We start from the raw sequence: 13,812 nt of genomic DNA, 5'->3' as shown, positions 1-13,812 counted from the left end.
GAAAACAGCTTGATTCCAGTGACCCAAACTCATCTATCGGTAGGGATGGGTTCTGTTGATGGCTTTTCATGTCCTCTGACATTAGCACACTGCTAGAATTCAGCATACTGTCACCTGTGCCCCAGTTGCAGAGATATCAGTTATCTTTACGCCCCCCAACAGTACAAGGCTACAGACGAGTACAGTCACAGGGGTATTCCTCAGAGCCCGGCAATGACGCTAAGCTATATGTTCGGCCCCTCTGAAAGGGCAGGGATATCAGTGCTGAAAGTAACATCACCAATATCTTTGCAACCGAGGTACATACTGTTATAGCTGACAGTGCACTTTCTAGCGAAGTATAAGGGAGAGTTCACACGGAGTTACATGGTATATGTGGCATATACGCGGCGCTATTTTGCGGCCGTGAATAAATTCACGGCCGCAAAATAGCGCCTCGTCTACAATCCACGCTCCCATTGAAATCAATGGGAGAGTGAACGGCCCGCAAAAGCTCACGCGGCGTCTACGTGCCACATCACGTGGCGTCTACGTGCCACATCACACGGCACGTAACTCCGTGTGAACTCTCCCTAACACTCCTAATGTCAGTGGACATGGAATGACAGTGGATAGAGTTATAACAATCTATCAAACTGCAGTTTCAGAGTCCACAAAAAGTTGGTTGAGAGCTGACATCTGTATCCTAATATTACATTTTAACCACTGATATATATTCATATAAATATAATCCATGTGCCTGTACGTTAGTGCTTTCTGCATTGTGTTTTTCTGAAAACATCGTCTAGAAAAAGACAGACTTTAATGATATCCTCTTGACTATAAAGAACTCTTAAAAGAAAATGGATATAATGTAACCAGAGGTGTTATAATGCGCTTAATGCACTGCAGCTGTTAGTACCAGATGAGAAATAATAACAGTTATGTAATATCATAGATCATCGGAGAAGCGGCTATTACACATATGTACAAACACCGCTATTCATGACTTGCTTTTATTGAACATTTACATCATCGCTACTTCTAAAAGCTGAAAAATGCTTTTCTTCACTAAAACTGCGATTTTATAGCAACTATTGAAGCAAAAAAATAATATTTAGTCATTTAATTGTGAAAATTACTGTATAATGATGTTAAGTGGAATGTATTGTATGTTTTTTTCCAGCCAAGGTTTCCTAGAACTCTGCGTTTCCTTGGAACCTGATAAGGAGTAGCCCAGAAGACAGCAAAGACCTGCCACATTTCAGCCTAGTCATAGGTGCTTGGCATGAAAGATTGGGAGTCATGGTAAAACAAATGAATGGCATTTCAAATATACCTCCACCGAAGGGTACAATGAATAGCACAGGTTAATATATAGGCTGTTATATCTTATTTAGGAAATAGTCTACAGAGAGGGGAGGGAGGAGGAAAAGGCTGCTGGTATACTCTGCTATACTGTTGGCCAGGGAAGTCTTTTAACACTGCTATGCCTCAAGAATGTACAGAATGAGGCAATATATTATTTTTCTCCTCCTCCCCCTCTCCTCTCCGTAGAGTTCTGAGTGTGAGATGAACATGGACAGTGAACAGAAGGAGGAGCAGAGCAGACTAATAAGTGGAGGAGGAAAACAGATTTCTTATATGGTCCTTATATTCACCTGCACTATTCAACAATGAAACATTAATTGAAAAGTATGATTGTAGCTACAAGTATCCACAGCCATATTGTGCCTTAATCTAGCGTAAATCACTTTTTGGTCATTCTCTGTCTCACCAACACAAATATGTATTGTCCAATGTAAAAGTTGATGATAGAACAGAGCATATAAGCCAAGCTTAGGAAGGAATTTGATGTACTTATAAAACTTTCTGGAGTCCATGAGCCTTTACGATCAATTTAAATAAAAGTAAAAAATAATTCCTACTCTGGCTGTCAAGTTTTTAAGGTAACAAGAGGTTAACCCAAATCCAAAGGACAGAGAGTAAATTGAGGTCGAACACATAGTACTCCCACATATCATGAGACTTAGGACGTTTTGCACTCCAGGTTAAGTGGAGTACCATGTTGGAAATGTGTGTGATGCCACTCCATTTATTTTAATGCGTCGATAATTGAAGTTTAGAACTCCGCCATCTCTGGTAGTTCTCACTGAAATAAATGGAGTGATGGTGAGCATTTCCAAACTGCCAATCACCGCAGCTTTCGTCATTGGTGGTAGGTCCAGACAGTCATACCCTCCACCATCCTCCCCACACCATACATCAGCAAGTTATGCTTATCACTTGGATGCGGGGGTAACTTGTTTTACTTTTACTGGAATACCTCAGAGATGTTAAAAAGTCAGCATTTTTCTATAACAACTTATGTTGATTTATTCCATCCAGCTGGGGTGTTGGGGCTTAACGGGTTATTACTATCTAAAGGATCCTAAAAATACTGCTAGATTATGTAAATGGCCTTTTCTTAAATACATTACTTTAGAAATTCTGCTTCATTTGCCTGATATGTGAGATTATTCCGCTCATTGTTTACACATCATTGCCATGACACCCATCCTATAGCTGGACACAGGACACATTATTCTCTGGGGTGGCTGAGTTCTCTGCTGTTATGTACAGATCTCTGGTCAGGACAATAAGGTCAGCTAATAGCAGTTTACTGATAAAGGCTCCGGGAGCAATGTCTGTTATTTCTCTATATTAAAACATAGATAACACGGAGTCTTTTCTCTGTAGAAGCATGGTAAGGTTCTATACAAACCTGTGCAATATAATACACATTTACTGTGCAATTTATTTGATAAGTTCATAGTGTCCTGTTCATCAAACAGTCAAAGCCGCCTCCCACCAGATTGTTAAAGAATACAGGAAGTGAGAAGAAAAGACATCAGGCAAAGCTACTGAGACAGGAAGATGGGAAAACTCCTTTAACAATCCTTTGTCCTACTATAGACAGAGTAAGGGAGGCTTTTGCTTCTGCAAGTTGTCTTGGCATAAAAAATGAGAAGTGGAGGAGGAAACATGGCCGAACTACTGCGCCACAGAAAGTTTTCTTCATATACAGTATTACTCAGTTGTAATGTGTTAAAAGTGCAGGTCTCCTCCCCCACGGCATTCCCTTGTTTCTATCTTATTTATTTTTTATGCATTTTTTTTTTTTTTAGTTTAGTGTTCCTTCATAGACAAAAGTAACATACTATACCTTTTAGGAAAAACTCGGCCAATTTCTTTCTATATATTTTGAAGTCAACTTCCAAAAACACACAGAAGATTATGCGATCTATCTGCAAGAAAAAAACACAAGAGCAGAGTATATTAGGAATCAATTGTAATACTTTTCTAATTATTTCCATAAGACATATTCGTCTGAACCTGACATTCCAGATTATTTCACTTCTCTTACAAATAACCAGTTGCATAATCAGGGGGGAATTAAATGAAATAAATAATCCCTCCCTGACATTTCCTTAAATAATCTTCTATATCAGTTCCTGCAAGGCAAGCAATTCTCATCTCATATATAATTATTTGTACAATACTAATCATGGAAGAGCCTGTTCTACGTTTCCCTGATAAATGCACACGACGCAAATACAATAAATAATTCATGCAAATGCAGTAAGCAAATTTAAAACATTTTGTTAATTTATGGGGTATTATTTTTAAATTCCCGCCAGTGCTTTGGATATTCATCCAGCACAAATGAAAATATGGAAATTCATTTAGAGAAAAGCGAGTCCCGAGACTCAGAACTCATTAGGAACTCGGAGAATAAGCAATTCAAAATATAGCATCATATTTATCAAATTATTAATTTTAACATCTTCTCTATCTAATATATCTAAATAGATTTTAGCTATATTTCACTAATTCTCCAGCAGGGACTTACAGAAATATGCTCCTAATATTACATGCACGGGAATACTTTATTGGTACAGTGTACTCGGAAAGTTTCACTGTGGGATATCTATTTGTACATTTCGTTTTTTCCACCTTTCATCATTCACTTCCCTATTTACCAGGTCCTTTGCATCATAGGTGGCATAAAGGTTCTTTAGGCTGAAACCCCACGTTGCGGAAACACAGCTTTTTTTTGCTGCAGAACTGTTTTTTTGAGCCAAAACCAAGGATGGCTACAAAAGTATACTTCTCCCTTCTGCTCAATCCACTCCTGGCTTTGGCTCAAAAGACCGCAGCAAAATCTGCAAAAAAAAAAAGCTGCACTTCCGCAGCCTTAGACAAAAAGTTTGCAGAAAGTTTGCCCTTTTTTCCGCAAAGTGGGCATGAGATTCCCTAGAATCCCATCCACTTTGCTCTGATTGTAAAACACTGCAATTTTTTCCTTGGTGTTTCCACCACGGGCAAATCGCGGCATTTACACCACGTGGAACGCCGGCCTTAAAGTGATTCTATTCTCAGTATAAGTAACATTTGATGATGGGAACCTAATGCTCCAAGTGAAGATCTGGGGAGTCATTTAAAGGTGTGTCTGCTTTTCCAAATGAAACTGAATGGCTGCTGGATGCTCTTTATGACAAATTCCCTTTAAAGGGCAAAAAATGTTTTTTTGTTTTTTTTTTAAATGTCTATCGGTGTTATTATTGAGTTAATAAATGTACCTATATACGTTTTAGTGTGTTTTGACTGATTTCTGGGGTATCTCTGGGGGCCCTTGTATCTCCTACTTTAGTTTGCTTCCTTCTGCCTCCTGCTATGTAACCTCCTAACCCCTCTCACCTCTCATCCCTCCTCCTTTCTCACTCCCCCCTCCCTGTCTCTCTAGCTATCCTTCCCATCCTATTTGCCCTACCTACTCAGCCAATCCCCCAACCCATATTAAATACTTACCCTCTATGCTTCTTCCTGAGAGATGGCCCCTCCTCCTCCTCCCCTGTGAGCCTGCTCCTTCTCCAGCGATGAGCCACCTCTACTGCACATGCGCAGTCATGCAGTAGAGGTGATTTACCGGCAGCAGGGCACGCACCCTGCTAGGAGAAGTGCGCGCACCCTGCCAGTACAGAGGGAGGCTTCATCTCATTGGAAGAAGCCATGGATGGGTAAGTATGAGTGGAGTGAATGGAGGAAGTTCCGGAAATTGGTAAACAGATTGTCACTGGATAATCAGAAAATATCCCTGGAGTGGTTACATGACCGCCCCAGGGATATGAGTAAATCTAATTTTTTTTAATTAATAATGTTATTTACAAAGTAGTAGTAGGGGAGAGTGTTTAGACTAATGTAGGGATTTCAAAAAAATCGTGGACAACCCCTTTAAGTCACTTTTCCTTTTTGAGCTCTGTTTTGGTAAATTAATTTTCCCTTTAAATTGTTTTCATGCAAATGTTAAGAGCTGTTGATTTCTAAAACGATCCCGATACCACATGTTGTTTAGCACATTCCAGTATGTGGCCCTTTGCATCTACCATTAAGATCCTTCAGCTGAATACAGGAACGTAAATGCATTGTCATTTCTCATAAACAATATTTAAATGGAAAATTCAATTGCGCCGGACTTGACATGTTATGACTGAGAAAACCATCAACAAGGATGCAAAATGTTTCTGAAAACATTTGCTTTGCTAATTTATCCATCAAGAACAAAAGAATTCATTTTTATCCAGACATTCAGACTTGATAGTTTTCCGCCATCAATCTTCTTCATTATTAGGCCCTTGTCCCTGGAAGAGGGATACACCGTGATACGTTTGAAATATTTGGAAATGACCTCCATTTGTCACAGTTAGTAGTAATGTGACAGCTGACATAGCTTGGATAATCCTAGATTCAGCAAAATATTCAAACACTCTATGATGGAGACAATTTGCTTTTGTACCCTGGTTATACGCTACAAATCTAAATGTTAATGGTCAAAGCCAATGGACGGGTTGATCAGTCTATGGCAAGTAATTCATCGATTTGTGCAAATGCAAAGTAGCGGAATAATATGCAAATGTGAGTGCATACAAAGGGTAGGGGTACAACTTGAGGGGATTCAAAGGGTCCAGTTGCATTCCAGCCCAGAATCCTTAGCGGGCCATAAGCACTGGCTTAACTATAGGAGTCACAATGGTTGCAATGGTTGTAGCTGTGTCTGGGTACATAAGTTAGGGTCCCACAGATCACCCTCATCACACTAGGGCTGGTTAAACTTCTTGATCTCCTTTCTATTTCCTTTGATGGCTGCATATCCTAAATTTATCACCCCTATCCTATGGTGCACTGGATTGACATAGGGGAAGGAGATTTATGATATAAAGTCTTCCACTGCTAGAAAGGAGAAAATGAACCCTTGAATGCCAAAATAAGCAATAGTCCAGGAGGGTTTATGTTGGGGGAAGCTATGACACAAAAGAGGACATCATTACTATGTTGGGGGCACCGACAGCAGAAGCTGGGAAACTTGCAGAGAGGTTAAAGGGGCTCTATCATTGGGAAAAGTCATTTTTAGATAAGCATTTTTAGAAATGCTACTTCACACCTACCTTTAGTATGTAAATTGCCTCAGTAGATTTTGAATAAGTCCATTTTTATTCATATGCGAATGAGCTTAGATCGTGCACCGGAAGTGTCTGTGTGCACTGTCTGCTCTATTTGTATGTATAGCAGAGGCTGTTGTGCTGATGATTTGTCTCTGCTATACATACACATATGAGCATATGAATAAAGACAGACTTATTCAAAATCTACGGAGACAATTTACACACTAAAGGTAGGTGTAAAATAGCCTTTCTAAAGACTATACAAGGATGTACTGATCTAAAAATGACCTCTTCCCAGTGATAGAGCCCCTTTAAAAACAAGTCTTCACGGCAGTCTGAACCCAGATAAAGGAGGAAAGGGAAACATGGATGTCACTAAAATGTATGGCTGGGACACAACTGAATTCTGTGTTGAGATGTTATGCAGAAGGCCCAAACAGAGCTTTTGTACCAGGGTCTATGAGCGTTTATTTAGGCCCCTGCATAGGGCATAGATAGTTCCCTATTCTAGACCTGGTTTACTAGCATCCCCTACCTAACCTACCCCTTCAGAGATTCCAATCTTAGCAAAAAAGGAGACATCTGATTGGACACCTCCAACTGGACGAAATTTTGATTTGGATAATTACATAGACTGTTTCAGACACATGGTCAAATCCACTATACTGGATACAAATAAAGCACTGCCATCTAACATCACTGCCCAGGAAAGAAGGGCCATAAAATCTCTGAGAAATAATAACGACATCATCATTAAACCAGCGGACAAGGGTGGTGCTATAGTCATGATGAACACATCAGACTACATACAGGAGGCACACAGACAGCTGAATGACACACACTACTACTCCAAGTTGGATTCAGACCCCACAGTGGAGTACTCCAAAAAACTAAAAAAGGTTATCTCTGTCCTATCTGATGGAGCAATAAGCCTAAGCAGCCTCATACCAGCAAGCCCTAGGACAGGGACTTTTTATATGCTTCCAAAACTGCACAAACCTGGGAAACCAGGGAGACCGATCATCTCATGTGTTGGGACTCTCACTGAACAAATCTCTGGATGGGTGGAGGGCACTCTGAAACCCCTAGTGAAGGATACAGCCAGCTACCTACAGGATACTACAGACCTATTAAACAAACTATCCACTATAGGTCCCCTTCCAGATGGAACCATCCTGGCCACCATGGATGTAGAATCCCTGTACTCCAACATCCCACACCAGGACGGTATAAATGCCTGCCAGTTTTTCATGGAAAAGCGAGGTATGAACGCTGAATCGGTGGTGAAACTGACAAAATTCATCCTCACTCACAATTACTTCTCCTTTGGTGACTGCATCTATTTACAACGGACCGGCACCGCAATGGGGAGCAAAATGGCGCCACAGTACGCTAATCTCTTCATGGCCAAGCTTGAGAGTGACTTCCTATCCACCTGCACCATTAGGCCTCGGGCCTACTATCGCTTCATTGATGATATCCTAATCATTTGGACCGGGTCTGAGGAACAGCTGAAAACCTTCCATGAACAGTTCAACCAGTTCCATCCCACCATCAACCTGACGCTCAATCACTCCTTCTCCGAAATAAACTTCCTGGATGCAGTCATCAAGATACAGGACAACAAAATTGAGACATCGCTGTATCGGAAACCAATTGACCGCCCTACCTACCTAAGATGGGATAGTTTTCATCCTAAACACATAAAGAACTCCATTGTATACAGCCAGGCCATCAGATACCATCGCATATGTTCAAACCCTGCAGATAGGGACGAACACCTTGGGGGCCTCAAAAACACATTCTTGAGGCAAGGTTACCATCCAAGAACAGTTGATAACCAAATCACCAGAGCCACCAGGATACCAAGATCGGAGTTATTAAAATACAATACCAAACAGGAGAACACTCGGGTACCCCTGGTTGTCACATACAACCCCCACCTGGAGACGCTGAGAGGAATCACACGCAAATTACATCCACTACTGCAAAAAGACAACCGTCTAAGATCCATATTTTCTGACCCCCCTCTCCTATGCTACAGACAGCCACCAAACCTCAGGAATATGATTATTAGCAGCTCTCTGTCACCTCCAACTAACAAAGGAACATTCCCATGTGGACAGAAGAGGTGCAAAACCTGCCCTCACATACTGACCACTGACAGGATAGAGATACCAAACTCTAACAGGGAATATAAAATCCCAGGTACGTTCACCTGTAACACACCTAATGTGGTGTATTTGATCATTTGCACCAAATGTTCCACTGAAAATCTGTATGTTGGAGAGACTGGTCAGAAACTCAGAATGAGAATTAATTCACATCGCCATACAATCAAACAACAGAGAACTGATCTTCCCGTGCCAAATCATTTTTGCCAGGAACACCACAGCATCATCAATGACATGAAAATCTTGATCTTAAAAGGGAACTTTAAATCAAGGAAACAGCGACTGATTTATGAGTACAAGGCCATGACCCTATTCCAGACGTTGGACAATGGGGTGAACATCTCACGTGGGTTTATGTCTTTTTATACACATCATTAAGACAGCCATTAAGATAAGAACTGGGGGATCTGGCAATTGATTGTTTGTTGTTATAAGTATATAGTAATAAGCCTCTTCCCCCCTCCCTCCTGTAATTCTAGCCCTGTGTCCAGTTATAAATATGCAGCCTCTACAGAGTGTTTTTTAGTTATATCTGAAGAAGAAGCTCAGAGGAAAGCTTCGAAACGTCATATTCTGTCATCATTATGAGTTAGCCATTAAAAAAGGTATCACCTACTGAAGACTTGAAAAGTTTTTTTTGTTTTTTATATTTAGCATCCCTCTGGCATTGACACCCCATCACACATTAACCTCTAGTAATTTGTGGTTCAATTTTTATTACACTAACATAAATAATTATATATGTGTGTTTTATTCTCTATTGTTTGCTATTGCTCCTGTACATGTATATTAATTTACATATAATCATCTTCTCATTCAAGCATGTTTTACAGCCAAACATGTAGCAGTCCAAATAAACATGTTATACTTCATGTGCAGCTTTATTTTTATATCCTTGTTTATTTGCAGGTGCGGGTTGTATAATGGCTATTTTTGGTCTCAGGCTCAATCTGCAGTATAATCCCCGGTCTACTATAGAAATCTTATCTACGGTAATACATAGAATTATAATTAATTTTCTATTAATTTCCAAGCTCTTCTGCTGGAGCTGCCACTCTTGATGCACAGCTGCTAAACTGAGATAGTGCATGAGACAGTACAGCTACAACTGAATGTTAATGGAATGGACGCCTAGATTGTGCCGCAGTCATAGGAAATGCCATGTGAACAGCAAGACAGGTTCTCTGGAATAGAGGACATATATGTGTGTGTGTGTGTGTGTGTGTGTGTGTGTGTGTGTGTGTATATATATATATATATATATATATATATATATATATATACATACATATACAGTCCTATGAAAAAGTTTGGGCACCCCTATTAATCTTAATCATTTTTAGTTCTAAATATTTTGGTGTTTATAACAGCCATTTCAGTTTGATATATCTAATAACTGATGGACACAGTAATATTTCAGGATTGAAATGCGGTTTATTGTACTAACAGAAAATGCGCAATATGCATTAAACCAAAATTTGACCGGTGCAAAAGTATGGGCACCTCAACAGAAAAGTGACATTAATATTTAGTAGATCCTCCTTTTGCAAAGATAACAGCCTCTAGTCGCTTCCTGTAGCTTTTAATCAGTTCCTGGATCCTGGATAAAGGTATTTTGGACAAACAATTCAAGTTCAGTTAAGTTAGATGGTGGCCGAGCATGGACAGCCCGCTTCAAATCATCCCACAGATGTTCAATGATATTCAGGTCTGGGGACTGGGATGGCCATTCCAGAACATTGTAATTGTTCCTCTGCATGAATGCCTGAGGATTTGGAGCGGTGTTTTGGATCATTGTCTTGCTGAAATATCCATCCCCGGCGTAACTTCAACTTTGTCACTGATTCTTGAACATTATTCTCAAGAATCTGCTGATACTGAGTGGAATCCATGCGACCCTCAACTTTAACAAGATTCCCGATGCCGGCATTGGCCACACAGCCCCAAAGCATGATGGAACCTCCACCAAATTTTACAGTGGGTAGCATGTGTTTTTCTTGGAATGCTGTTTCTTTTTGGACGCCATGCATAACGCCTTTTTTTATAACCAAACAACTCAATTTTTGTTTCCAAAATGAAGCTGCCTTGTCCAAATGTGCTTTTTCATACCTCAGGCAACTCTATTTGTGGCGTACGTGCAGAAACGGCTTCTTTCTCATCACTCTCCCATACAGCTTCTCCTTGTGCAAAGTGCGCTGTATTGCTGACTGTTGCACAGTGACACCATCTGCAGCAAGATGATGCTGCAGCTCTTTGGAGGTGGTCTGTGGATTGTCCTTGACTGTTCTCACCATTCTTCTTCTCTGCCTTTCTGATATTTTTCTTGGCCTGCCACTTCTGGGCTTAACAAGAACTGCCCCTGTGGTCTTCCATTTCCTTACTATGTTCCTCACAGTGGAAACTGACAGGTTAAATCTCTGAGACAGCTTTTTGTATCCTTCCACTGAACAACTATGTTGAACAATCTTTGTTTTCAGATCATTTGAGAGTTGTTTTGAGTAGCCCATGATGCCACTCTTCAGAGGAGATTCAAATAGTAGAACAACTTGCAATTGGCCACCTTAAATACCTTTTCTCATGATTGGATACACCTGGCTATGAAGTTCAAAGCTCACTGAGGTTACAAAACCAATTTTGTGCTTCAGTAAGTCAGTAAAAAGTAGTTAGGAGTATTCAAATCAATAAAATGATAAGGGTGCCCATACTTTTGCACCGGTCAAATTTTGGTTTAATGCATATTGCACATTTTCTGTTAGTACAATAAACCGCATTTCAATCCTGAAATATTATTGTGTCCATCAGTTATTAGATATATCAAACTGAAATGGCTGTTGCAAACACCAAAATATTTAGAACTAAAAATGATTAAGATTAATAGGGGTGCCCAAACTTTTTCATAGGACTGTATATATATATATATATATATATATATATATATATATACATACTGTATATATCTTGTTTCTGTAATTTTGTCCACATATGTATTAATAACTTGGCAACTTGGTGTTACCAGTTGGGGATATGTCCCTAAACAGCAGGAATAATAAGCACAGAAGAGATCAAAAAAAATAATATTTTATGGACAACAGTAAGATTTACTTAGGGCTCATGCAAAGGACAGTGAAAAATGGACACGTGTCACAAAGTCCCTGGGTCTATTCACGTTTGATATATTAATGAAGCGTGAAGAACGTTGGTCCTATTTTTGGTTGTGCTCACAGCCTGATGGACCCAGCCCCTTCATAAATTTTTCAGAGGTCCTGGTACCAGAATGGAAATCTATTCCATGTAAGAACTGGCATAGATTTCCATTATAACTCACACCAGGAATATAGCATGAGTTTTTCATAAATCAGCCGAGCCGAGGACTCCCCGCATTGGCTCACCCTGATATGCCCAATTTGAAGAATGTGGAAAGTGAGGTTCAGATTGGGACTTAAAATGACTGAAGACATGGACTGCATATCCCAATATTGTACAAGTCCACTAGACACTTCATAATGACTAGAGATGAGCGAACACTAAAATGTTCGAGGTTCGAAATTCGATTCGAACAGCCGCTCAATGTTCGTGTGTTCGAACGGGTTTCGAACCCCATTATAGTCTATGGGGAACAGATACTCGTTAAGGGGGAAACCCAAATCCGTGTCTGGAGGGTCACCAAGTCCACTATGACACCCCAGGAAATGATGCCAACACCTCTGGAATGACACTGGGACAGCAGGGGAAGCATGTCTGGGGGCATCTAACACACCAAAGACCCTCTATTACCCCAACATCACAGCCTAACAACTACACACTTTACACACTCAATACCACCTCTCTGACAGTAGGAAAACACCTTGAAACATGTGTATTTGGCACTTGCAGTGAGGAGAGCTCGTCACCAGCAGTGAATTTGGCCCTTGTAGTAAGTTGAGGTTGGCACCAACATTTGTTTTGAAAATCAGGGTGGATTGAGCCTCTAACCAGCAGAGTTTGGGCAAATTCATGGTGGAGGGAGCCTCTAAACACCCCAGTTTGGGCAAATTCATAGTGGAGGGAGCCTCTAAAAACCCCAGTTTGGACCAATTCATGGTGGAGGGAGCCTCTAACCAGCCCAGTTTGGGCAAATTCATGGTGGAGGGAGCCTCTAAAAAACCCAGTTTGGACCAATTCATGGTGGAGGGAGCCTCTAACCAGCCCAGTTTGGGCAAATTCATGGTGGAGGGAGCCTCTAACCAGCCCAGTTTGGACCAATTAATGGTGGAGGGAGCCTCTAACCAGCCCAGTTTGGACCAATTAATGGTGGAGGGAGCCTCTAACCACCCCAGTTTGGACCAATTCATGGTGGAGGGAGCCTCTAAACAGCCAAGTTTGGACCAATTCATGGTGGAGGGAGCCTCTAAAAACCCCAGTTTGGACCAATTCATGGTGGAGGGAGCCTCTAACCAGCCCAGTTTGGGCAAATTCATGGTGGAGGGAGCCTCTAAACAGCCCAGTTTGGACCAATTCATGGTGGAGGGAGCCTCTAACCAGCCCAGTTTGGACCAATTAATGGTGGAGGGAGCCTCTAACCAGCCCAGTTTGGACCAATTAATGGTGGAGGGAGCCTCTAACCAGCCCAGTTTGGACCAATTAATGGTGGAGGGAGCCTCTAACCAGCCCAGTTTGGACCAATTAATGGTGGAGGGAGCCTCTAACCACCCCAGTTTGGACCAATTCATGGTGGAGGGAGCCTCTAACCAGCCCAGTTTGGACCAATTAATGGTGGAGGGAGCCTCTAAACAGCCAAGTTTTGGGAAATTCATGGTGGAGGGAGCCTCTAACCAGCCCAGTTTGGACCAATTCATGGTGGAGGGAGCCTCTAAACAGCCCAGTTTGGGCAAATTCATGGTGGAGGGAGCCTCTAAAAAACCCAGTTTGGACCAATTCATGGTGGAGGGAGCCTCTAACCAGCCCAGTTTGGACCAATTAATGGTGGAGGGAGCCTCTAAACAGCCAAGTTTGGACCAATTCATGGTGGAGGGAGCCTCTAAAAACCCCAGTTTGGACCGATTCATGGTGGAGGGAGCCTCTAACCAGCCCAGTTTGGACCAATTAATGATGGAGGGAGCCTCTAACCAGCCCAGTTTGGACCAATTAATGGTGGAGGGAGCCTCTAACCACCCCAGTTTGGACCAATTCAGGGTGGA

General features: G+C 41.3%; 1 protein-coding gene across 1 annotated transcript in view; it reads right to left on the bottom strand.

Moving 5' to 3' along the window:
- The window catches only part of MACROD2 (mono-ADP ribosylhydrolase 2), a 1,460,592-nt gene that overhangs the window by 92,214 nt on the left and 1,354,566 nt on the right, over nucleotides 1–13,812 (bottom strand). Inside the window, exon 9 of the mRNA XM_075267382.1 lies at nucleotides 3,185–3,266. Within this exon, the coding sequence (XP_075123483.1) occupies nucleotides 3,185–3,266 (82 nt within the window). The remainder of the gene's footprint in view (nucleotides 1–3,184; nucleotides 3,267–13,812) is intronic.

Source organism: Leptodactylus fuscus, chromosome 3 (assembly GCF_031893055.1).
Source record: "Leptodactylus fuscus isolate aLepFus1 chromosome 3, aLepFus1.hap2, whole genome shotgun sequence".
NCBI classification, from domain to species: Eukaryota; Metazoa; Chordata; class Amphibia; order Anura; family Leptodactylidae; genus Leptodactylus; species Leptodactylus fuscus.
Note: the sequence above shows the minus strand (reverse complement) of the source record. Positions and strands in the feature narration are given on the sequence as shown.